Raw genomic sequence first — 24,842 nt, 5'->3', positions numbered from 1 at the left:
TCCATGCAGTTTTGGAACAACTTTAAGAGAACTTGACAGAATTTTAATTTATTGGGTGAATTATGCCTTTGTGTGTCACATGACATGTCTTAAGCACTACAAAACACATTAAGGTGTGTTTGATTCACTAAAATAACTGGTTTTAGGTCACTTAAAAGATCTGGTCCAAAATAGTTAAAGAATTGGACTACACATCAATTTCAAAACTTGTTTTCATTTCCCAATCCCAGACATGAGGGGAAAGTCATAAAAGGTACAGACAAAGGTAGTTAGCGTGTGTGTGGATCAGTGAAGTGCATTAGATCAGACTCGGCGGTGTGGACTGTGACAGCTCCCACTCTCCTCTCTGTGGATTAGTGTAAACACTCGTGGGCCTCTTCACAACCGCTCATAAGCGTCCCGGCTGTGCAATGAATGGCTAAGGTAATATTTTAGCGCCACCGCCCTCATCAATCCTACACTGTTTGGAAAAGCGAAGCATTAGCCTGATGCCTGCTAATAGACTGGACATAAACACTACCCCTCTAGCGCTGCCTCCTGCTAGGGTCACCGCTGCTGAACCCCGTAAACACAGCAGCCAGATAAAGTCACCACTCAGTAGGCAGCTGGGACCCCTCCAAGGAGATGAACCTCAGAGAGGATTTTCAGTTCAAACTGAGGTTTGCTTTGCTAGACCCTCATGTCTGGTCTTCAAACGGCCATCCCGCTTCTACGTCCCCATGCAGTTCAAAGGAGCCAATACATAGGAAAGGGTATTTGCCCATTCAATAATTCATTGATTCAAACAACAAACAGAGTTCTGAACATGCAGCTAAGAGTGCATTAGCAACACCATTAAGTCAACATCTGAGGTTTATTTACTTATATTTTTTTGAATGTTTTTGTCATGCCGTACTTTATTTCAATAGAAAAAGATGGAAAATAGTTTACCACAAAAACAATGTGAATCCAAATATGTGTTTCATGGACACTAAGAAAAATAAACCCTAGTTTCCTCTTAGTTTACCCAAAAATGAAACATTTGTGATCGTTTGAATCAAAAAGAAATTTAAATTTATTTTATATTTATATTTTGTGGAAAACAATTGTTGTTTTAGACCCCACTGTCTTTCATTGTATGGAGAAAAACAGTTTGATCATATATATACACTACCGTTCAAAAGTTTGGAAATGTTTTATTTTTTGCTCAACAGCTGCATTTATTTGATAAAAAAATGTAAATACAGTAATATTAGAATATATGCTTATATATTTGTGGAAACTATGTAGATACTTTCTATTCCTCACAGATTTCTGAAAAACCATTTTTTTTTTTTTTCAAAATAACATTTATAGCATATATAAAGAATGTAATACAGGTTTAGAATGACATTTACATTTTTGTGTAAACTCTCCCTTTAAGAATCTAAATATAAACTTTCACTTAACTCTAAATTAAGTGAACAGTTCTATTTTTTGATGATTAACTGTCAATATAAAAGGAGGTGAGGCTTTTTGGGGGGGCAAAGCTGGTGGTAGCTTAGTTTCCATTATGAGATTTGTACTCATCACAGAGCTGTACAAGCTTTCGTCTCTCATGGTGTGAATGTGTATGGCCTCCTAGCGCAATCTCGTGGTCTCCACACTGACCCTGGTAAGAGCATCAAGCATTCGTCACATAGACAAGCCTTTTAGTGCCGAAACCTTCGCATAAACACAGCTCCTTCACATTCCCGCTCATCCTGGCCCTTGGGAATACACTAAAGATCTGCATAAGGATCTTACTCCCAGCAACCAAATGCATTCCTTGAAATAGCATCTAAAAATTCATACTTTGTTAGTGCTACATGCTTGACACATGTATTACAACCAAGCTACCTCAACTGTATATACTGGCAGGGCTAAAAAAAAAAAAAAAAAACAGATGCAAAAAGCAGCAGTCATAAACTCTCTTTATGTGACTTGCAAGGCTTCACAAATGTTTATGTTATTCCACAATATATTCACTTTCAGTCCCATCCTACAAGAGGAAAAGCGTGTGTCCCTGCTGGCTTAAATCAAACAATGTAATCAGAAACACTGGACTACTAAAAAAATTAACTAGGAAATATTTATACACTCGCGCACTGATATCAATGAAATAAACCATAACTTCATCAACCATTTTGATGATACTAACAACAATACAATCTCTTATATGGGCCCTTAACAAGAAAAAACAGACATATAAAAGGTAAAGATGAAACAAACTGTTATTCCCAGGGAGTTTTGCTCTTGCCCCATGGTTGTTTTTTTATAAATAATTGTGTCACAATAATAAGTCATAGCAGAATTTAATTCATTTGCATATGATTCTAGTTACCGTAACCCCTTTTTAAATAGGTGAGAAACTCACTTATATATTGGTCCAATTTGAGATCACTTTCACTAACCCTGCCTTTCCCATTCCTGCTTTTTGGCATTGCTCACCTGCGGCGGAGGTCTTCTGCCACTGTGGCCCGACAGCTGAAGAGGTACGCCCTGAGAGACTGGAGCTGCTGTCTCAGTTTGAGAACGGCCGCCAAGGCCTCACAATGCTCATACAGACATGGGTTCAACTGCTGGACATCTAACAGGGGCTCCTCATAAACAAACTCCAGAAACTCTTTTGCTTGTTTTGACACCTGAGCCACAAAAACAGTGTTGTTAATTAGAATCACTTTGTTGGTTGGTGCAAAAGCTGATTTCTAAACTCACCAAGGAAACGTACAGAATTATTAACGATACTGAAGATATGGATTGGGTTTATAGGTCTGTATACACACACCTTGTGTTTGTTAGTGTCCCAGTTGTGCAGCAGACGAGCAGGTATGAGGAAGAGGTTGTCCTGGTGGCAACTTGGGCAGTAGTACCAGCCGCTGTAAGAGCAAACTTTGGCCTCGCACCGTGACAGACCCACTGGCCTCTGACATCCTAAATGGAAAAACAAAGCAACAATAAAAATGAAGAACCTCAAACACCACAAATCAAACCCAGGACAGGACTTAAGTCTGGGTTAAAGACAACATTAAAGGGGGGGTACAATGCTGTTTCATGTATTCAGAGTTGTTCACAGTGTTAAAGAGATGGATTCTCATGCTAAACATGGCCAATGTTTAAAAATAATTTAGAAGAATGTCTGAGAAATTTCCGGGTTGGTACATGTTTCGGCTGTTTTTTTTTCGATTGTGGATCTAATGACGTAGACGAGAACGGAACTCCTTATATGAGCATTTCTCCCGGAAAAGCGTGCCCGCGCACACATTAACCAGAGGAAAGCAAGACCGCGCACATCAAGTTTATTCTTAGTTTACCGTGTTCAGCTTCCCAAAGAACCCAGTGTTACATGAACAGTGGATGCAGTTTGTTTTTCCGTGGCAGTAACGGAGTGCATCAACGCCATTGTGTATTCTGGTCATTTGAGTGACGAATGTTTTATAAACAAGGCCCATGTCGACGCTGGATTTGCACATCGTTTGCTATTAAAACACTGAGCCGTTCCTGTGATAAAAGACCCCATTCATGTAAGTAAAATTGCATCAGATTTCTGTATTTTGTTGGAAATCGGCACATAAGTGTATATATGTTAATGGAAACAATACGAGACATCAGTATTATAGCTCCACTCACGGCATGCCTCCAGGAGCTTGGCTTTTTCCGAAAAGAACCGGAAAGCTGTATTATTCTTTTATAAATATGATAAAACTAAAGACTTTTTCGATATATGAAGGATGCAGTCCTACTCTCTAGGTTCTCAAGATTAACATGAGATTAGGTGAAACCGTGTATGTTATTTACCCTTTAATGACCACCTAATCTACTGATGAGGGCATGACCCTGTTAAAATTTGACAATCATTAGCAGAAGGTGATCAGTCTGTTTGGGTTGTGTACTGATCTGTCAAAGTTTACGACACAAACCTGGCTAAACACAGTTAACTATTACTGATGATTCAGAGGGTTTAAAAGGCACTGATAAAAACCAAAACAACCCTCTACGAACACCTTGGCAGTTGAATCACCATTGGCTAGTAATTTTTTTAGTTTACTTGCCAGACTCAGATATTTATAGATAGATATACACACACACACATCTGAAAGTACACTCTTAACATCAGTCAGTCAAGCATTATAATAATGAATTATTATTGAATAATAGAACTTGATTAATTAGAATTAAAACTTGATAACCATGTTTGAATGCCTATTAATTGTTTTAACTGAATTTAGGACTGGTGGTGGTGCTTTCTTGGTCTTTCATTGTGATAGGTGAGCGCTAGCCAATGAGATTGCAGTTTGCACATTAGGTCCGCCCACTACTGGAGAAACCGGCAGTTCTTAAGTTGAAGAATTCCATAGGAACACGGTTATTTTAAGAGGAAAATACATCAAACAGTATTGTTTACTGTGTCGCGTTAATTTCGGTCGCTCTTTCTCTCTCTGCGTGTGCGTGTGAGACAAAGCGACAGCGAGTCGTGCGCCTTTACAGTAGAGTTTATGGTACGTCAAATACAGGCGAGTTGCACATCCATTCATAAAAAAAACTGAAAAATATCACAGATCTCTTGACAGAGAGTGAAATTCTGAAGCGCTCAGTCAGACAATATTTGCTGAGTGAAAATATATCGGTGCTAAATTTTCACTTAGCCTCCAACTCACACACTGGTGAGTAAAATCTGAGAATTTATTGGCCGTTGGCTATTATCAGACATCATTTAGTCGCCCAGGGGTGCGTTTCCCAAAACCATAGTTGCTAACCTGTTAGCAACTTGGTTGGCAATGGGAAATTGCATTGCAACATACAAAGTTGCTAACTTAGTTAGCAACTATGGTTTTGGGAAACACACCCCTGGTAAAGATTTTGTTGCATATGCGAGTGATTTACTCGCAATGTAGAGAGTTGCAAAATAAAAACCAAAAGGTGTTTTTACCTGTCCAGATACAACATAATCAATCTAAATGCTTCTTAGTACAGAACAGGCATAAATCCTGAGCACATTTAATACAAGATATCTCCTGAAAGTGCATTGCTTTGTCTTGTAATCGTTGTTCAAGTTGTCTTCAAACAGTTCAGACGGCACTCCAGTAAAAGGCTTATCCCAAAGGAACCAAAACAGGGGACTGTGAACATGGCAGCTGTCCCTTATCCTAACCATCTGGGAGAACCAGAGCCGGGACATTGAGGACGTTCAAAGAAAAAAAGAAAAAGAAAGGAACAGGCACAGACAGATATAGACTAGTACAATCTTTTCGGTGGAGCATAGCGTCAGCTATACACTTCATAGGGAGAAAAAGAAATGTGGACAAGATGGGAAGTAGGATAGAGAGGACAAAAACAAATCAGAAAACAAGTCTCGAAAAGAGGGACGCAGCATGTTATCGCTACGAATATCTGTAAAGGGAGACCCTGATTACAGTTTTCACAGGCAATGCTGTAGGTCTATGTTTGATGCATTGTTAGCTAGCTGAAAAGGGCCAATCCGAAAACAGTGGTGATGTACATGCATCCCTAAATGTAAGCAAAATTACATAATTTACCATCCGATTTGAAAAACAGTTAGTTCACCCATAAAATACAGTTCTGGCATTATTTACTCAGCCGTATGCATTCCATTCATGTAGTGTTATTTCACGTGTGCAGTTCAAAAGGAGATATTGAGTAGAATGTTCACACTGCTCTTTCCATACAAATTACAGTTAATGGGTTAACATGCTGTTGGGGTTGGAAACCACAAAAAAAACAAAAAAAAAAAAACCTAAATGAGTAATTCACATAAACTGAACAACCTTATATCCCAACTCAGACACTAGTGCTGTGACAAATTACTCAATTTTAAATATATGAATAAACTAAGAATAAATAAAGGAATATTTTTTTACAGTAATATGTAAACTACCTTGCAGTTGGTAAGACTGGACTGTTTTTTAAAGAATCTAACTATATAATTTGATGATGACATTAACAATATGCATGCCCCGCAACACTGTTGCACTGAAATTTTAAAGGAGAACTGTGTCATATTTAGCCATTTGGGAGGCATAATTAAAAATGGGCAAACGTTATTTCTGTGAACAAGACTCTTGCACAATACGTCGCCAAGGAATACTGCCATTTTGGAACAAGAAAAGAAAATTCACTCTATTCCACTTCCAAACCAATACGTAATGGGTTGTTCTAGCTGAGGTTAGGCACTAACATCATGCGCTGCACTGTTCTGCCAATGTAAACTTGAGGTTTTTAGGGGCAGGGACCCCAGACTATAAAAAGTCAGAGGTGGTGTCCCCCATGCCACAGCTGATGGGTGCCTGATATTTGGGCTGAACCACAGACCATGCAGCAGGGTGTCGTGTGTCAGAGCTGCCTTGTAATCAGCATACATGCAGAGCGTAAACCCACAAATACCACCCTTTTCCAAAAATAGTAAATCGTTGTATAGCACTCATGCTACAGAGACTGTTAATAAGAGAGTGCTAGTTGAGGCCGTGCTTTTCAGCAAAAGAAAAACAAAACTTTTGCAAAATTTAGAGGAGAAACAGTGACTAAAAAACTTGATGGCAAGGTTTGTTTGCATTCAACCGGCTTCCAAAGCATAGTTTCTGTATAACATCACAGTTGAATCAGCAACTAACAGCTCACATACTGTAGGTCACATGCACTGAAATAAAAAAAGACAATATATGAACAACAACATTCAACATGTCTTAATCGGTCTGTCCAATTAAACATAGGACAAAACTGATTTTAAAGGACTAAATAAAACACTGCATAATCACTCTTTCAGAGCCAACTGTAGTCTGATGCATCCGTGTCTACTTGGCAATGCAGAATATGCGAGACTTCAGATTCTCACTGTAGGTAAATAACTACAAAAATATTAAAGTGTGGTAAACAGTGAAACTATTTGCGCTACAAACCGGTTTATAAATAACTTTATAAAAAACTGTTTGCAATATAAAGCAACATAACTGACTTTTTTTAAACATGCAAAATAACTGAAAGCAGATGACATTGTAAGGCTAGGTCTGTAAGATCAACATCGCAAGTATCACTTTGAAATCATTAATATGACATTTTCAAATGAGTCCAATTAAACTGAACTTGTAATACATGTAAATGCATGTTTGAATTGCATGTAAACACAGTACCAAAACAATTATTAACAATTATGTACAAAAGAGTCACGGTTGACCAAAACCATGTGAATTACTGTCCTAACAAAGTTCTGATACATTTCCATCAAGACTGTTGGGCTACAGAGCTTCTGGAGAGTGGCCAGAGAGCATGTCACTTCTGGGAAGGAGTTGGCCGCTAGACTCTATGCATTGTGGACATCGAGCCTGTGCCAGTAAAGCACAGCCCCACACATGAGTTCCCACATACGCTCAAACACACAAGGTGGAAGTTTGCACATCACAGCCAGACAGATGACACAGAAAATATCCCCTAGTTGAGGGTACAGTGATGTCTGAGCCACTCTGAGCCAACAGATTCGAGCAGGCTGGATCTGCAGCTTTGCAGTCAACACGTGTGAAGCTCATTCAATTACAATTGAATATGGTTCTCAACATTTCCCAATCTCATAGCCAAGAATAAGTGGAGGGGAACAGCATGTTCCTTTGCACAAAAAGTGGGGCCAACCTGGGACTGTGGGAAAGACAGGGAGTTCTGCCAAACAAGAGGCGTTTGATGTGTTCACTCCATGACGGTCCACAAGATTCCCCTCTTTCATTTTCAGCAGCACCCTGTTGCCCTAAAACGGCAACTATTTGCAGGAAAAAGAAAGGTGAGGCGGGGCGCTCTGAGGTCCCACTAGGACAATGGTTTTCTAGCAGAATAGACGTTACGACTCCATAGGAGGTGTTCGGTCCTTCAATGTGAGAAGGTTTCTCTGTTTTCTTCCTGCAAAGGCTATAACTCGCGCCACTTTCAAGCATCCCGTTGGGTTCCACGGCACATGAACCCCAGGGTGGGGCTTTGTGATTCCATAAGCGTGAAAGACGAAAAGGCCCCAGCTTTGATGTACCCCATTCAAGCTGACATCCACTTAAAAAAAAAAAAAAGATGGCATGAGGTTGTGCGTACGTAAGTATGTGCACACATGTGTTAGCTTGAGACAAATGCACTGCCCATCTTTTTGATGTAAACAGCAGTCCCTTAGACCCATTTCTCTTCACCTGACCCTACACTCCCTCTTTTCCCAACTACAGCTAGATCTTCCCATTTGATCTGCTGTCCTTGTATGCTCTACAGGGCACTTTAGTGGAAGTGTGTGAAGAAAAAAAAAAGCCCAGGCTGGGTTCAGGCAAACTATGTGATTTGGCTTGAGAAAAAGGCTGTATGTGTGTGTGCTTGAGAGAGAGAAGGAAAGAGGATGGACTCTTCTTCTGCTTTGAAAGGCTGGCATGCATGATCCTCTTAAACAAAGGTCTGTTATTCTGTCGGCCTAATGATTTGATTAAAGTTTGCTCATTAAGTGTTGACCAGCAATGTTTTGATGGGAGATTAATCTAGAATGAATTGGACAACCAGTTCAAATCAACCAACCAAATCAACCCATCCCAATCTAAATATAACAAATTAATAAACATAAAATAACAAAGTGAAACAATAAAAAATAACAAAATAAAATATTTGGCCCTCTTCCTTCTTTAGACAAGGAAGAACCAAAATATTAATACTGTTAATACTCTCATACCACCTTTAACCATCACTCCAGACTCTCTTACACATTAGATCCATAAACACAAGGCATTTTGGGGATTTTTAGAATCAACTACAGAATGGAAAACACAACAGAACACAGGAGTCTCAGTAACATTTCTTAAGTGTTCATGGTAGCATGTTTAAGGCACATGTCCCCACAAAATGTTCTGATGGCTGATTGGATTGCTCTTCTGATATGTAAAATTACCAGTCACGGTTTGCTTTCTTTTTAGATGACAATTTGGATGTGGGTTAGGGTTGGAGAAAGATGCATCTGCGAAAGATACCACTAATATACGGTCTTATTTAAAAGAAAAGAAAAGATTGAATGCCTTATTCTACCTTAGAAGCACTCATTATGTCTACATCTGTAAAAGTACTCAAACAAACATGCAATATAAATCTTAAAATCAAAACAGCACTGATCAACAAAGAAGAGAAATATAAGGTATTTTTTGGTATATGATTGGGAGTGGAGGGGGGGGGGGGGGGTTAAAAGAAAGAGTTGCAAAAGTGTAAGTTTTGGGTAATAAAAGTTAGAGAGAGCCAGAAAGAGAGAAAGAGAGACAGAGAGAGGGACTGCTGAGCAGAGGGATGTACCCAGCTGTTTTGTTCTTTTTAGGCCAATACGTCCCATTCAAAAAAACCTCTTTCGTGGCCCCGAATCAAACAATTAGCCTCCGCACAGATCGCAGCATCCAGGGAGCCTTTGATTCTAAAAGGGGATTTTTTCCGCTTTATATGGGCCAATTATTGTCAGGTGCCTGCTGTCATTGTTCGGTGAGGCTTTCAAATATCCTGCATTAAAAAGCTGGTTGTTACAGCCAGGTGGGAAAGCATTTAATTCATAGCCACTTAAAGGGTGGAAATTTCACACCAGAGAAAGAAAGTGATAGACTTTGATAGACTGATATACTCCAAACTGGCATAAGGGCTCAGATATCTACCTGCCATTTGAAGGCCACCACTGCAAAGCCCCAGACATCAATTTCCACATAATTAAACAGTATTTGGAATGGAAAGATGATGTTTGTGTGACGAACTGCAGACCAATGTTGAGGATTGGCATTGTATAATAGTTGCCTGTTTGCTTGAGTGATCATATCATGTGGCAGGATTTTGAAAAATAATGCTTTAGTGAATGGAACTTTTTTCTTTGGGGGTTGAGTGAATCATTTGACTCATGGAGCAAGGCTGAAGTTTATACAGACGTGGACTTTTTTCGAAAGGCAAATATCAAAGTTAAGGTGTCAATATCAGCTGGCAGCCTTAAACCAGTGAACTCAAATCCAGATCAGAGAGAAAGAGTTAATGCACGCTAAAATGCAACATTTCAACAGAACATTTAAGAACAATGACACAATTACTGTTTACACCTGGTAAGAACATGCATCTCAAATGTGCCTTGTGATCACTGGATTTTGTTGATCAGGAGGTTTCTAATCTAATGACTAATGGCCCAAATTTGATATTAATTTGAGAAATTGAGAAATCAATTGATAAAAAATTTTTTTTTAAAAGAGTCAATCAATCATTGATATAGATAAATAAACAATTCACAATTAATAACAGTGAAGTAATAAAAATGACTTCCGAAAAATGAAATCCGAAAAAGCTATTACAATTTAGGAAATGTTGAAAGTGCATTGTAAAAAGGTGGTCACCTGCACATCGGAAGCTTTGTGCCGTGAGACCCTTTTCCACAGCCAGACAGGTAAGGATGCTGAGAAAGCTAGTGGTGACAGACTGCCGTTTGGCTCTCTGGGCCTCCCTGTGCCGTTGCTCCCTGACCGGCTTACTCCTTATCACCACTTGGTTATTCTCCGACTGTGGTCGCTGAGCCATCACTGCCGTGTGCAATGCCTCCACCCAGTCCTGGGCCTTGGACTCGCTCTCTGCCCGCAAGCACAGCACATTATCAGGGAAGTTCACTTGGAAGGTGGAGCTGGTGTCTCCGTCTTCATAATCCCGCTGCACAGCCAGACAGGAAGCCAGCGGGTACCTGAACACTGGCTCCGACACTGGGCCTCTTCCCTCGGTTGGAAAGGCCTGCATCTCAGTGCGGCTCAGTACAAAGGTGAAGGGCCTCCAGTTGTTGAGGTCAGTGAGTTGGTGCAGAAGGCCAGCCTTAAGAACATCAGCACAGTGTTGGGTGAACAGTGGAAGGGCCGTGGGACGTACCAGGGGTCGAGGGACTGGCACCGTCACCACATCTGGATGGGGTTCGTGAAGGGTAGGGCAGTTGGCATGGGCTGGCTCCCCTTTGTGATTGGCTGGACGGGCAGCCAAGACGCGTTCCCAGAGGAGTCTACGCCACTCCAGTGCCTCCCACTGGCAGGATGCACGTAACTGCACACGAGTGCTGTTGAAGAAGACAGCCTGCAGTACACGTCCATCCTGTGGCTGGGGCGTGCTCACTCCTTGGCAGTGGGAAAGCGAGAGGGCAGCACATAGTTGCTGGTTGCCACTGCTGTCCAGGCTGTAGAGACGCAGCTCACAGGGTGTAAGCTCCACATGACAGGAGGTCCAGCGTCCCCATGGACCCTCTCTCTGTTCCAGAGTTCCCTGCTTCACCAGGCTAGGGCTGCTTTCCTTATGAGCTGGAGGAAAAAGAAATTTCAGAAAGAGCACCTTTAATGGCAATAACAAACTATAGACTAATGGTTTATATTGCATGAAATAACCATAGATATGATTACTAGATTAATGCACCACGCCAAGCTAATGGCAAAAAGATGAAGTGAAATTGCATAGGAGATTTTGAAAAAATACTGTGCATCAAGTACTTTCTGGTGACTTTTGATTTAGGTTTGAGTCATTATTTTGCAACTATAAGTACTAAGGTGAGCAGTCTGTGATCAGATTCTACTTATTGAACTGATTTTTCTTTTATGCTGGAGGGAATGCCAACACTCTTTTAACTAATAACTAGTCTCTGAGGATTACATTTCTCAGAGGCCTTTAGCAATACATTTATTTATTTATTTAATACTTTACCAAAAAAATTATAATATGAGAAGCATTACAGAAAAACAAATTATAAACATGTGGATTGAGAATTATATTTCTCAGAGGACTTTAAATAAAAGCATAATAACTTTAGCCAATTTACCAACCCAACAAAATAGGCAAAAAAAAAAAACAATCCTAATAAATAAGAAACAAACAATAAATAAATAAATAAATTGAATAATCTCAGAGGACTGAGGGACAATTGGCCAAATACATAAGAATTACAGAAAACAACTACAAAAAAAAAATAATAATAATAATTAAAAAGATTATTTTACAGATTACGTTTCTCAGAGGATTTTAGAATTTATTTATTTTTTTTACATTTTAAACAAATGTACAAATGTTGTGTGAGAAACTTATAAACGTACAAATATTCATGTGAAATCCAGTCCAAAAATAGCAATATATAAATGTTAATAATTACGGTTTACTTTTATTTTCCCATTACACCATGACTAGAACCTCCTCTTGCACAACGTGCTGGCACCATGTTAGTCTGGAGCCCTGTGTGAGAGATGTTCACATCATTTATGATGGACGCTATTGTGTTGTGTGATAACAGTATATCCATCCACCTCAAAGCAGGAAGAAACATTATTGTGTGTCAGGCTGCTGTGCAAACAGAACAAGTGACCCCTAATCTTTGGCACTCCTTTTCAGTCCTTCCTTTCTCTGTACATTTCTTTCACATACTCCCTCCTTTATCTCCTTTCCTCTCTTGGTCCACAACACCACTCATCCTTACACTTCCTTGGCTGGTAACTGGCCGTTTTCCTCTCAGCCCTCTGGGACCTGCTGAGTGCCCGGGGCATCTGGTCCAGCTGGCCAGACCCAGAGAAACAGACAGAGGCAAGAAGGAGGGTAAATTAAAGCAAATGCCCCTGTATTGTTTTCTTTAAGTCTTATCTCTAATGTACCAGCTAAAACTGCACCTTCCTATATATCTGTAACATAATGGGCAGTCCCTTCCCTCTTGTGCTGATAAGCTGTGAGCTCAGAGGGTTGGGTTCTTTTGGGTAGTCAGTAAAAGCTACAACAGAGTACGTTGTGGATGTTTGGGGCTCCTTGCACTCTGAGGCCTTCAAAGGTGCATAGTTTGCAGCTGTGGAAAGAGTCACTAGTAATTTCACGGCAGAGAGGACATGAGGCGTGCTGACATGACCCAATTAGAGAGCTGGTGCAAGGCCAGTCTGCCTGCAGAGCCTGACTTTTCTCGAAGACCTTTTCATTTGCAAGTGACTAAAAGACCCATTTGAGACAGACATGGCACATAAAACCAGTATTAGTGGTGCTACCACTTATAGTTGGGCACGAGGGAAACAGTCATCAGTGATGACTCAAAATCTGAGCAGGAAAGGAAAAAAGCAGACAAATGCAAACAGTGAGCCAGAATGGAGCTGAGTGAAACCATAGTAATCTGAATACTCTTTAAGACCAAACTACTTCAGTTTACGACGATTTTTTTATATACTATAAAAGGAAATAAGTTCTAAATAATTGTTTTTAAAATTAGTTTCTTATGATTTCAAAGGCTCCATTTATTTGATCAAAAACAGTAAGATTACGTCAGTTAAAAACAACAATATTATTAAATATTACTACAACTTAAAATAACTATTTTAAATGCGGAATATATTTTGAAAAATGCAATCTATCCCTCTGATGGCAAAGCTGAATATTCAGTAGTCATTACTTGAGGCACATGATCCTTCAGCAATCATTCTAATATGCGGTTAGAAAGAACAGAGATAAACAGAGATAGAGATTGTTTGTAACATTATAAATGCATGTATCTTTTTCTTTTTTTATTATTATCAATTTAACCTTAATCTTTAATTAATTTAATTTTATATATATATATATATATATATATATATATATATAGAACGCCAGTATTATCGTCTATTACAAAAGAGAACAATTAAATGCAAAAGGTAGTGTTTAAAAGAGGTGTCATTTATATTTTAAAGAAACCTACATTCAAATTAAGTTGATCTATGGCCAGTCTCGGAGTAAAAAATCAAGATGTTGAAGAATAAGCGCAAACAAAGCAGTCTATATTGAAATTGATGCTTGTAATGAACTACAGAACCAAGTCAATGCAAACACTGAGACCTGTGCAGTGAGGTGTGTAGAGGTTTCTCTAGTCTTAATCAGTAGATCTATCAGCATTAGAAACTGGGTGGGTTGCCAATACCTTAATGTCACCTAGGATTCAATCTCAGTCACTCAAGAAACGGTGGGCATTCGAGCGTGGAACTTACTTCTATTTCCAGTTGCTCCCTTTGGTGTAATTAACAATTTGCCCCATTAAGTTTTAACACGGATGCAAGGACAGCCAAGAGGATTGGTATCACCTGCCGTTTTAAAACCTAGTACTGATTTACTAGATGTAGAAATAAATCAGCCTTTTCAAAATGAGTTAATACAGAATTAAACCAGACTACACTGGATATAAAAAGCTTTAAAATAATGTTTGTATTGGTGAATAATATGTATTGTATTAAATCATAGCAAGCATGTTCATCATAATACTGCGCTATGTCTTAACTGTTCTTGTTCTGGGATGACCATGTCTAAATAAAGCCTTTCAGATGAAAATACACAAAAACAAACAGGCTAAACCATAAGTAGGCAACAAATCATTGAAAACCCCCTCGACATAAAAGGAGGGGACTCCTGCAAAGATTGCAGGGGAACGGTGTTGACAGAAACGCAGACAAAACAAATCACAGGTGAGAGGAGATAAAAAGCTACACCATCTGGTGACATTTTAATTAAGTGTCCAAAGTGATAAAATTATTTTAGCAAGTGAATAGTCTATTCCATGTTCAGTTTTTGTCTTAATCATTCACAAGTGACAAATGGAAATTTCATTGGTCCAAAGTCCTACTTAAAGGATAGTTCACCCAAAAATGAAAATTATGTCATTAATAACTCGTTCCAAACCCGTAAGTCCTCCATTCATCTTCGTAACACAGTTTAAGATATTTTGGATTTAGTCCGAGAGCTTTCTGTCCTTCTATTGAAAGTGTGTGTACGTTATACGGTCCATGTCCAGAAAGGTAAGAAAAACTTCATCAAAGTAGTCCATGTGACATCAGAGGGTCAGTTATAAAATAGCAAAAACTACGACTTTATTCAGCATTGTCTTCTCTTCTGTGTCTGTTGTGAGAGAGTTCAAAACAAAGCAGTTTGTGATATCCGGTACGCGAACGAATCATTCGATGTAACCAGATCTCCTTGAACCAGTTCACCAAATCGAACTGAATCATTTGAATCGGTTCACATCTCCAATACGCATTAATCCACAAATGACTTTTTGACTTTTAACGTGGCTGACACTCCCTCGGAGTTAACTAAAACAAATATCCCGGAGTGATTCATATACTCAAGCAGTACACTGACTGAACTGCTGTGAAGAGAGAACTGAAGATGAACACCGATCCGAGCCAGATAATGAACGAAAGATCGACTCATTCTCGAGTCAAGAACCGGTTGCATCTTCGGTTGCCCTTTATTCAAGCCTTCGGTTTAACCTTGCTCATAACATTACCACAGAATCAGTTCAGAATCAATCATCAAAAGAATCAGTTCGGTTCAGACGCTCTGTGTGTCGGTCTGCTTCACGCTGAATCACACATGCGCATTTATCATCAGCTCCTCGGTTCTCGAATCAGACTCATCCGACAGAAAGTGTTTTGTACTCGCTCACAACAGACACGGAAGAGAAGACAATGCTGAATTAAGTCGTCGTTTTTGCTATTTTTGGACCAAAATGTATTTTCGATGCTTCAAAAAATTCTAACTGACCCTCTGATCTCACATGGACTACTTTGATGATGTTTTTCTTACCTTTCTGGACATGGACATTATACCGTGCATACATTTTCAATGGAGGGACAGAAAGCTCTCAGACTAAATCTAAAATATCTTAAACTGTGTTCCGAAGATGAACGGAAGTCTCACAGGTTTGAAACGACATGAGGGTGAGTGATTAATGAAATAATTGTCATTTTTCGATGAACAAACCCTTTAATGCAATTATACATGCAGTGCATCAGTTGAGTTCCGAAGGTAAAAATCCCATTCATTTTCTCGTTTTATGATAACTTGTAAACCTTTAAAAACAGTCATACAGTAAGCTACGAGGTTGTTAACCAATGGTATATCAATAAAATATATGGTTAAAGTTGCTACTGCTTTGAGTTATTATTTTGGAATAAATGTAAAATACACACACACACACACACACACACACACATTTCGGCTTCAAATGCTGTGCTTCACTACATGGTTCATAACTGATGAATGAATTGGAAAAATATTTCCAGAATCAAGGCCACTGAAAAAACGGAGGGCACTGTTGCTCTATTAAGTATCGATAAAGCTCTGTGGTTGTGATTGTGTGGCAACACCCAGCATTTTCACTTTCAGTGTGGACCGAGTCTTGTAAGTGAAACACCTGGTTTTGAATGAGAAATGATTTGAACTTGTTTGACCTCTGCACCACACAACCATTCATAATAAATATATGAATGATGAATAAAATTCTTACCATCTCTGTGGTCATTCAGTGACATGTTCTTGAGTGTATTTGTGTCAATTGCAGGCATGCCATTATCGGTGTAAGTTCGGTTGTTGACGTCTGAACGGGAGCGGTTGTGGCCACGTTTGAAGCCACCGCTGCATGTATTGATGGTAGAGTTTGTTTCTTTGGCATGAGCCGCCAAATCGTTGGTAGATCTTGCCCGGTTCCTTCTTCCATGTCGCAGGCCAAGCACGGTGAAAGATGTCGGCTCCGCCCAGGCCATATTGCTGGGTGAGTTCTCAGATTGCTTTCCTGTCAGCAGCCCCCACACCCCACTGGAGTTTAACTTATCCAAGGTGGAGGCCTCTGTATGCTTGGGCAGACATACCTGGCCATCTCCTTGATTGTCATCGAGGCAGTGCAAGTAGTCCTCAGTGGCCTCGAGGGCAGGGCTTATGTTCTCAACCTCCAGAACCTCCATCACCGTGACAGTTTTGGAGACACAGAAGAAGCAGAGGGGTGGAGCAGATGGTCCAATTCCTTACGTGTGTGAGGGTAGACACGGCAGGATCGAAAGGACTGGGGGCACCAAAGACGAAACATTTGCTGTCTGAACCCAAAAGGAAGTGTAGCAATTCAGATGGTCCACAAAGTCATGAATCCCTTCCAGGATTGCCACTTTATGAGCCAGTGTTGTTAATCAAGACCCTAATGAGAACTGACCGCTATGCCAGCTATCAGTCTCAGCACTGGGTAAGGTGAGGACAAACAGTGCGGTCTAGAACAAGTGTTGCCTCATTCAGACAAGTGTCTCAATTAAATCACTGCAGTCTGGAAGGCAGTAATTCAGCGGGTGATAAATGCAAGGTGGCACCAGGACGTCCTTCCCCAGGGCCCAACATCCTGAATTTAGACAAACAAGAGAGAGAGAAAAGCACATGACGGTCAGCAAATACAGCAGTAACTCCATGGACAGCTGATGCTCTAGTATTATAAGCCTTTGAGCAAAAAGTAGGACGACAGTAATTTGTACAACAGTTAAGCCCCAAATAGACGATAAAGACAAGTAATTTTTAAGACCTGGTTGCTTTGTTCTAAACTCTAATAACTTTTCTTGCTGTTTAATATCTATATAGACGGTTGCCTGCTAAGTTGGCATCCTAAATGAAACAGAAGATATTTAAAGACTGACTTTGAATGCTCTACATAATCAGCAACACACAGCCAACACACGATTCTTATCAAATGTTGTACCTTCACATTGAATTTTGGTGGAGGTGTGAGTCCTCACCAGGAGCATTTGCATTTTCAATGTAAACACGCACTAGATAAACAACTTTTCCTGTTTGCACCACATCTGGCTGTTTTTTTTTTTTTTTTCAGCATCTAGCGCATAAACTTCTGTGTAAAGTACAAAGAAACTCATGTATCAAGAGCCTGTGTTATTCTCTATTCCGCTGCATCTCACACAGAAACGTATTCTGTGTGAATGGCCCATAAGGCTGCTTATATTTGGTATGGCTTCTGAAACAATGCTGTAGAGGTAGGCAGCAAGCTATCATTTGGAACAGAGATACAGAATCAGCAGCTGAACTCCATTTACCTTGACCTGTGTTTACACACATGGCATAATCATAGTAAGCCACCATCAATTTCACACTACTACCTTGGTGGCTGTGGAATCTGTTCAGCAGTCTACCTAACATCCCAGAGCTTCGGGTGCACAGACAAACCGTCATCATCACTGGAAGTTTCCAGTCTGGGGTGGGGTTCTCTGCCTTTAGAAACATGAATACGGCTTCTTTCTGTTTTCATTTCTCATGAACATACAGCCTTTTCTCATCTTACTCATGTCTACCTCTTCCCACACTAACATTGATTTCCTCTGCAGTCCGACTCTTTCACTTTCTTAAACCATCAATTATTAAAAGACCATTACATCACCTCAGATCCGAGACTCACCAGACCCATGGGGGAGAGAAACCGAGAAACAAAGAAAGAAAGATAATGCAAGACCAACAAGAAAATCAATGGGCAAAGTAAACAAACGACAACAGTTTGTTTTTGTTTTTTTTTGTTTTTTGGGTGAACTATCCCTTTAAAATGGTCAAGCAAAAGTTTTTGGACAGTTAAAAAAAAAAAAAAAAAAGTAGTCTAGAGGAGCAGCTAGCCTTGAGAACCAGAACTGCTACAATACAAACTTGAGCTGTTGATGATCACAGTTCACACACCTCTGCTAAATATTACAAAATATTCAGGCCCTTCTCTACCATTCTATTTTTAACCATCTCACACATCAATCTTCAGACCGAGTCAGTGACAGAGCTAAGTTCTGAACTGCAAGTAATGTGTGAGAATCCTAACATGAAAACAGTAGAGAGCAGATGTGCACAATCTTAAATGCCACTTTATACAATATATTCAGGTTTTTGCCACAACGAACGAGGAATATAATGTGATGAGCAAAAACTTGTGTGTCATCATTCTGGAACATGAAATCATAGGATAATAGATTTGAGGAAACACATTACCAATCACCCTGCCAGTAACCTAGACTGCTTATCTTTTGACCTGTTACGCTGTAAAAGTACAGTCTCAGATGCTGATGGTAACATCTTCAAAGAATACAATGGAAAAGCATTTTTGCTAGTGAGGTGAGACACAAGTGTTGTTTTTCTTCAATACTGTCACCTGATGGAGTTTTGGTTCTTTGCCGCTGATGCTGTTGCCTTTGGCTTGCTCAGTTTGAAGTTTAAAAGACCATTCAGATTTAATATTCAGCCGTTTTTGCTGTTTCACTATTGCCTTTTGTAAATGTGCTTTTAGGTTAATTTAATTAATTTAAAAATTGTAATTGTAATGTTGTTTTTTCCTGTTTATTACCGTGACGCCTGAAACAAACAATCGCTATCTTATAAAGAGCTTTATAATGTGACTTGACTGACAAAAACAGATTGTCACCTTACTTCAGCCATCAAATTTTGACTGATCACACCAGACGTTCTGCACAGAATAAAAACCATAGACAGCATTTAACATTAAATCGACAAGAATCCTGAATAATCTTACCTAGTAAGTTGAGGCGGACTGGCAGTTCACCCAAGTGCAGCTGACACACACAAACAAGCTACAAGATATTTGAGAATAAAAGGACGACGATCAAACAACAACATCTAGGTTTGCCTCTCTTCTGACATAGACTGTGTTTTTATTTACAAGCAGCTGCTTCTGTGAATTCATCATGAAGCTAGTTAGCACCCAGCTACATCATCTGACAATGACATTTGTGTCATCTGATTTGGTTTAACTCTCAGCGAATATAACAAGTGTATGTATCGACTACAATCAGAGATTCCCAACAATAAAAAATTCTGAGCATGAAAAGAGCAAATAATATGTTATTTGTATGAGAAATACTCACCCATCTGTTTACAATCTGTCACATTCAGTTCCGTCAGCGAAAATGCGCACCGGATGAAACAACACCCTGCCTTAAATGGTTCCTATGCCGTTATTTTTCTACATACATCAATGGCAATCATTTAATGTCATGTTTGAAATAATATATTCCAAATAGTATCATGGTATTCTTTAATGTATGTTGGACTACCACATAAATTCATGGACATAATATTCCAGTATAGTGTTGAACAGTAGCCTACATTAAAAAAAAATATATTTTAAATACTCAAGTGAAGCAATATAATTTTTCTCCTTCTTAACACAATAACTATAAAATGAGGGGTTTAAAAGTCATACAATCTCAAGGTTTTCAAAATAGCATTGTCTCTATTAGCTACCCATCAACAAAATATGATTCCAGTTGTTGTGTAGGAGTTTGTAAATGTAAAATAATTGTAAAGCTAGTCTGTAATACTGCAGACATTGTATTTTTTCAATCTTTCTTCTCACAAACACACAAACCAACATCCCACACAAACTGCACATATTTCACAGTCATTAGCAACCCATGTGGGCTTGTAATTAATTTACAGACAAATTCTCACAAAAGAAATCTAACTACATAAAAGATATGCATTCTTAAACTGTGGTCGACGATGTTAAGACTGTGCGATAATAATGGCCAAGAGGTTTGGTGCAAGTGGCAAAGATAAGTTTTTTTTTTTTTTTTTTTTTTTTGTAATAGCCAAAAGCTTGCCTTTCTTGAAACGAGGCCTGCATCTATTGTTCAGGTCCCCACAAAAAAAGAAACATTATTCAAGTCTTTTTCAGGCCGCAGACTGAAACACAGTAATTATCGTGGACTCCGGGCTAAACCTGCCACCTCCCCTCCAGTCCCCCTGTTCTCCCCCCGCTACCCTTTCTGAGAGCTTATTGTCTTGGCTTATTTAAAGAAAGGTCTTCTTAATGAAGGAGGAGGGGACATGGGCTAATGGGCTCAAATAAGTTCCTCTCTGCGATATTGTTGTGGGATAATGGTGGTACGAGCACCATCTGTAAACTTGCAGGCGCCAAATTGTGTGTGACCTACATAGACCCCCATTTGAACCCATGCTGAATGCTTATTTGCCCCAGAAAACTCTATTTCTTTCTCTTCTTTTTTTCTTTGTAGGTTGTTCTGAGAAAATTAAGAGAGTCTGTAATTGGACAGGCCGCTGTAAAAGTGACATGTAGAGAGGGAGAAGAGAATATTTTTTTAAAAAGGACACAGTGCTTGAAACACTAACCTTGTGAACCTTTGACAAATAGCAGCAACTGTTTTAAATGTTAATCCACTTAGCTAGGTGATTATGAAGTTATCTTCATTAACCTTACTAACCTTGTCAAATGGCAGCGAAAATGAAATGCTAGTCCACCTAACTGGTTGATATAAATAATATATGGAATATGTATTTTTAAATCTGATTCATTGTATGATTCAGGATCATATGTGCCTGCATATCAGTTTCGACAGATGTTGCTGGCCTACATTTAAGTTATTTTATCATAGATTTTACACTACTTTGATTGTTTTATTTTGATCAGTTTATTGTAAATGGGCTTTTACTCTGTTCAAAATACTAGCGACTGAAAATGAAAGTGAAAATGTGAATGTGACGTCACGTGACGTACAGTATGGCCATGGTTGGTGTCCCATACTCTGAGTTTGTGCTCTGCATTTAATCCATCCAAGTGCACACACACTGGAGTAATAATGCTCATAATGCAGCGTTGCCATCACAGGAAAAAAAAATAAAAATACTGGAACAGAAAATAGTTATTTTAAATTTTACAAATATTTCATATTATTACTGTTTAAATATATTTTGGCCAAATAAATGCAGCATATGGTGGACATAAACATTCTTACTGAACCCAAACTTTTTAATGGTGGTGTATTTCTACAGCTACTTTATTAACAGTTCTCTTGGGCTTTACCATGACTAACACAGTCATGCTGTGTATATGTTGCACTACCCCTAAAAGTCTGCTATGTTACATAATAATAAAGAATAATAATGATTTTTACAATTAAACAAATATATCAGCCATCTAAACCCACACCTACTCCCTTAATAGACAAAGAAGTATGTCCTAATAAACAAGGTTGCTATTTTTGGTTTGAACAATGGAGTTGATGCATCATCATTTTCTCAAATTGGATGAAAGTGGGCGCCATCATTTCAGCACAAACTACAGCACAGAGAATAGATCATCAGCATGAAAAAACAAGCCTGAGCCACAGCACAACTATTCCTTTATCTCTTTGAAATTTATCCTCATATCAGTCTCCCATCTCTCTCTTTCTCTCTCTCTCTCTCTCTTGCTCAAATCTTGACCCACAAGCCTCTCCTTTTCTCTGTTTGTTTTTTCAGTGTCTATTTGGATTCTGTGCTCCAGCACTGATTACTAAATTATGATTGGACATAAGGATAGCAGGGCTTTCATCTACCCTGCGTTGTTCCATGCTGTCCTCTCCAACACAAAGGGCCCCTCTGCCTCTGCCCGGCCCGCTTTTGAAGAGTAGAGTGGCTATGAGTCCCCATGGAAACCACTGCGTTCCCAACAGGAGTAAGGTGTACTCTCAGACAGAGAGAGACAAAAACAACTTCAAGCCATATCTCAATCATCCATCTGTTAATTAAAGGGGTCATATGACTGCTAAAAAGAACATTACATTGTGTATTTGGTAAAATGCAATGTGTTTATGCGGTTTAAGGTTATTTTCCACATAATTGTTTCTCCTCTGTGCTCCGCCTTCCTGAAAGGCATCGATTTTTACAAAGCTCATCATTTTGAAAAGCGAGGTGTACACTGATTGGCCAGCTATCTAGTGTGTTGTGTTTGGCTGAATGCCTCAAGTGTGTGATGGAAATGTTACGCCCTCTTAACATACTGTGATGTCGTCTCCCAGCACAACGAGACAAAAACAATAAAACCCATTACAAACAGGCATTTGTTGCATGCAGTGGGGACATAATTACAGATTATAATGACTTATACTGGGTTTTTAAGTGTTGCGTATCATGCTGTGTAAACATAAAACCATGTCTGCATTTGTGATCAGAGAAACAACAAACAACAACCGCTATTCTTCATGGCTCAAAACTCCCGTTTGAATCATCAGTGGCAAATTCTAAAATATATATATATAAAAAAATAAAAAAAAATTCAGGCTGTGAGTCAGAAGCACCAGACTATCCTTGCAAAGTTGGAACTGCCCCACTTTATAGAACAGACTTTGAGCACAGACCCATTGTAGACTAGTCTGCAGATTCAGGAAACACTTCTCCATAAAATGCGTCACACAGCGTCACACACTGCGGGCTTGAGTGAGAAATGGCCAGCGGGTTAGAGAACGGCGGATTCGCCAAAGGACCCATGTGACGACACCATGCTGGACTCCGCTTCATCCACAGTGATACCCGATCTGGTGATCCACAGCTCCAAGTTGAAGCATTTCCTCAGTGACCAGCATGAATCAGCTCTAGGCATGATGAATTGGATATCATCCTCTTTTGGAAGGCCAAAGTAGTTTTGCTTTCACAACATGGCAGCGTGAATAAAAGTTACACCTTCTTTCTTTGCATGCACATTTGGGTGGCATTATGCAAATCTTCCCACACAGTGACGTAGACGTGTTTAAAGGAGGCGTTTTGGGAAGGCGTGGACAAGTTTTAACTTTGATAAAGAATAATTATTTGGATGTAAGACTTTAGTCTTTGCAATTTTACAGATCTTCTTCATGCACCAAGAGCTTGAAACACACAAAAGATAAAGGAAAAATTAAAAACGCATCATACTGTATAACCCCTTTAATTTTCAACATCCATGTCCTTTTTTGAGGCTCTGTATGGTCAGACATGCTGGTGTGCTTGGTGCTACAAATAGTGCAGTTTTGATGTTGACTGTTTTTGTGACCTGTGAGAATGTTGTAAGATTGTCCCATTGGTTGTAAAAAACAAAAATATTTTTGTATATAATTTGATATACATATTTTTTGTAAATATATTTTGAACATTATAAATACATTTAAAATACATTACAAAATAGCCAAAAAAAAGTATGAAGAAATTTAAGTCTCACAAAAAATGAACTATGAAAAATGAAAATTAATATTAAAAACTCTATGTAATATCTTTTTTAATTAATATACAGTTATTCATTTAAAATGAAATATAAAAAAAAAAATTCTTGACAGGTGATGCGTAGTTGAATTGCCCAATTCAATCTTTTGGGGCGGGGTTTGATTAGCAGTGGCCTTTATGGTGCTCCAGTGACCTCAGCTTGTTCTTGTTTTACGTCATTGACGTCGGAATGACCGCTAGCCTCTATTTCATATTCACAAGGCCTTACTTCCTGCAGCACAATAGTAATCTTTACACTAACAACGCTCGTGAATGAGTCTCCATTCACACAGGGAGAATCCAATTATCACGGCACAATGGTGACACTCTGAGGCATCCTCTCTCTCTCTCTCTCTCTCTCTCGGGTAAACCATTGTCACAGATATCTAATAAAGTCAAGAAGAACACTTGGGTTCCACTGCATGTCTTAATACACAGATCCGATCTTTTGACCATGTCCAATTTTTTGGCCCATTTGTTTACATTAATTTTTTTTGTAGCAATCTGTGTTCAGACTTGGTTTTCATGTTTTAATTAATTTATTTCCCTTCAAACACTGTTTTCAAAATTCTTCAAAATAAATACATGGATAATTTCATGTGTTAATAATAATACAAATGAAAATAATAAAATAATACTATTAAAAGCGAATTAATTCGAAAATCCTCTGTTATTCGCTTTAACATCGTCCAGGCTCCGTTTAAGAGGCTGTCTAGACGTCATCGTGCTGCCATCTAGTGAATGACGTGTGTCGGAACCTCTAATGATTTCATCGGGCAGCTGGAGACAGACACTATGGAAGCATATGGGTAGCATTATTCAATTTGGGATGTAATATGCAAAATGACAATGCAATATGTAAAATGGCAATGCATTTCTGTATTTACATTTACATTTTCCAATACATTTGTGCAACGTTTGGTGCAAAATGAAAATGAAAATTAAATTACATAATTTTCATTTGCCATTTACTACACCAGTTTTAAAATGTAAAATGAATATTAATTTTAAAGCTTTCTAAGTTGCAA

General features: G+C 38.9%; 1 protein-coding gene across 3 annotated transcripts in view; it reads right to left on the bottom strand.

Moving 5' to 3' along the window:
* The window catches only part of LOC128019843 (pleckstrin homology domain-containing family M member 3), a 37,191-nt gene extending 17,476 nt beyond the window's left edge, over window positions 1-19,715 (bottom strand). Inside the window, exons 1-6 of one of the 3 annotated variants that reach the window (XR_008185251.1) lie at window positions 19,668-19,713; window positions 19,316-19,373; window positions 16,274-17,149; window positions 10,365-11,300; window positions 2,786-2,931; window positions 2,449-2,642 (exon numbers count right to left, since the gene is read on the bottom strand). Coding sequence is in view for 2 of the 3 variants with exons in the window: in XM_052606122.1 (XP_052462082.1) it covers window positions 2,449-2,642; window positions 2,786-2,931; window positions 10,365-11,300; window positions 16,274-16,727 (1,730 nt within the window). In the remaining variant the exon portion in view is untranslated. Of the gene's footprint in view, window positions 1-2,448; window positions 2,643-2,785; window positions 2,932-10,364; window positions 11,301-16,273; window positions 17,150-19,315; window positions 19,374-19,667 lie in introns of all 3 variants that reach the window. The other 2 variants (XM_052606122.1, XM_052606123.1) reach the window with 2 other exon arrangements.
* Between the last annotated feature and the right edge of the window lie 5,127 nt (window positions 19,716-24,842).

This window comes from Carassius gibelio, chromosome A9, assembly GCF_023724105.1.
Source record: "Carassius gibelio isolate Cgi1373 ecotype wild population from Czech Republic chromosome A9, carGib1.2-hapl.c, whole genome shotgun sequence".
NCBI lineage: Eukaryota > Metazoa > Chordata > Actinopteri > Cypriniformes > Cyprinidae > Carassius > Carassius gibelio.
This window is presented reverse-complemented; position numbering and strand designations above follow the sequence as displayed.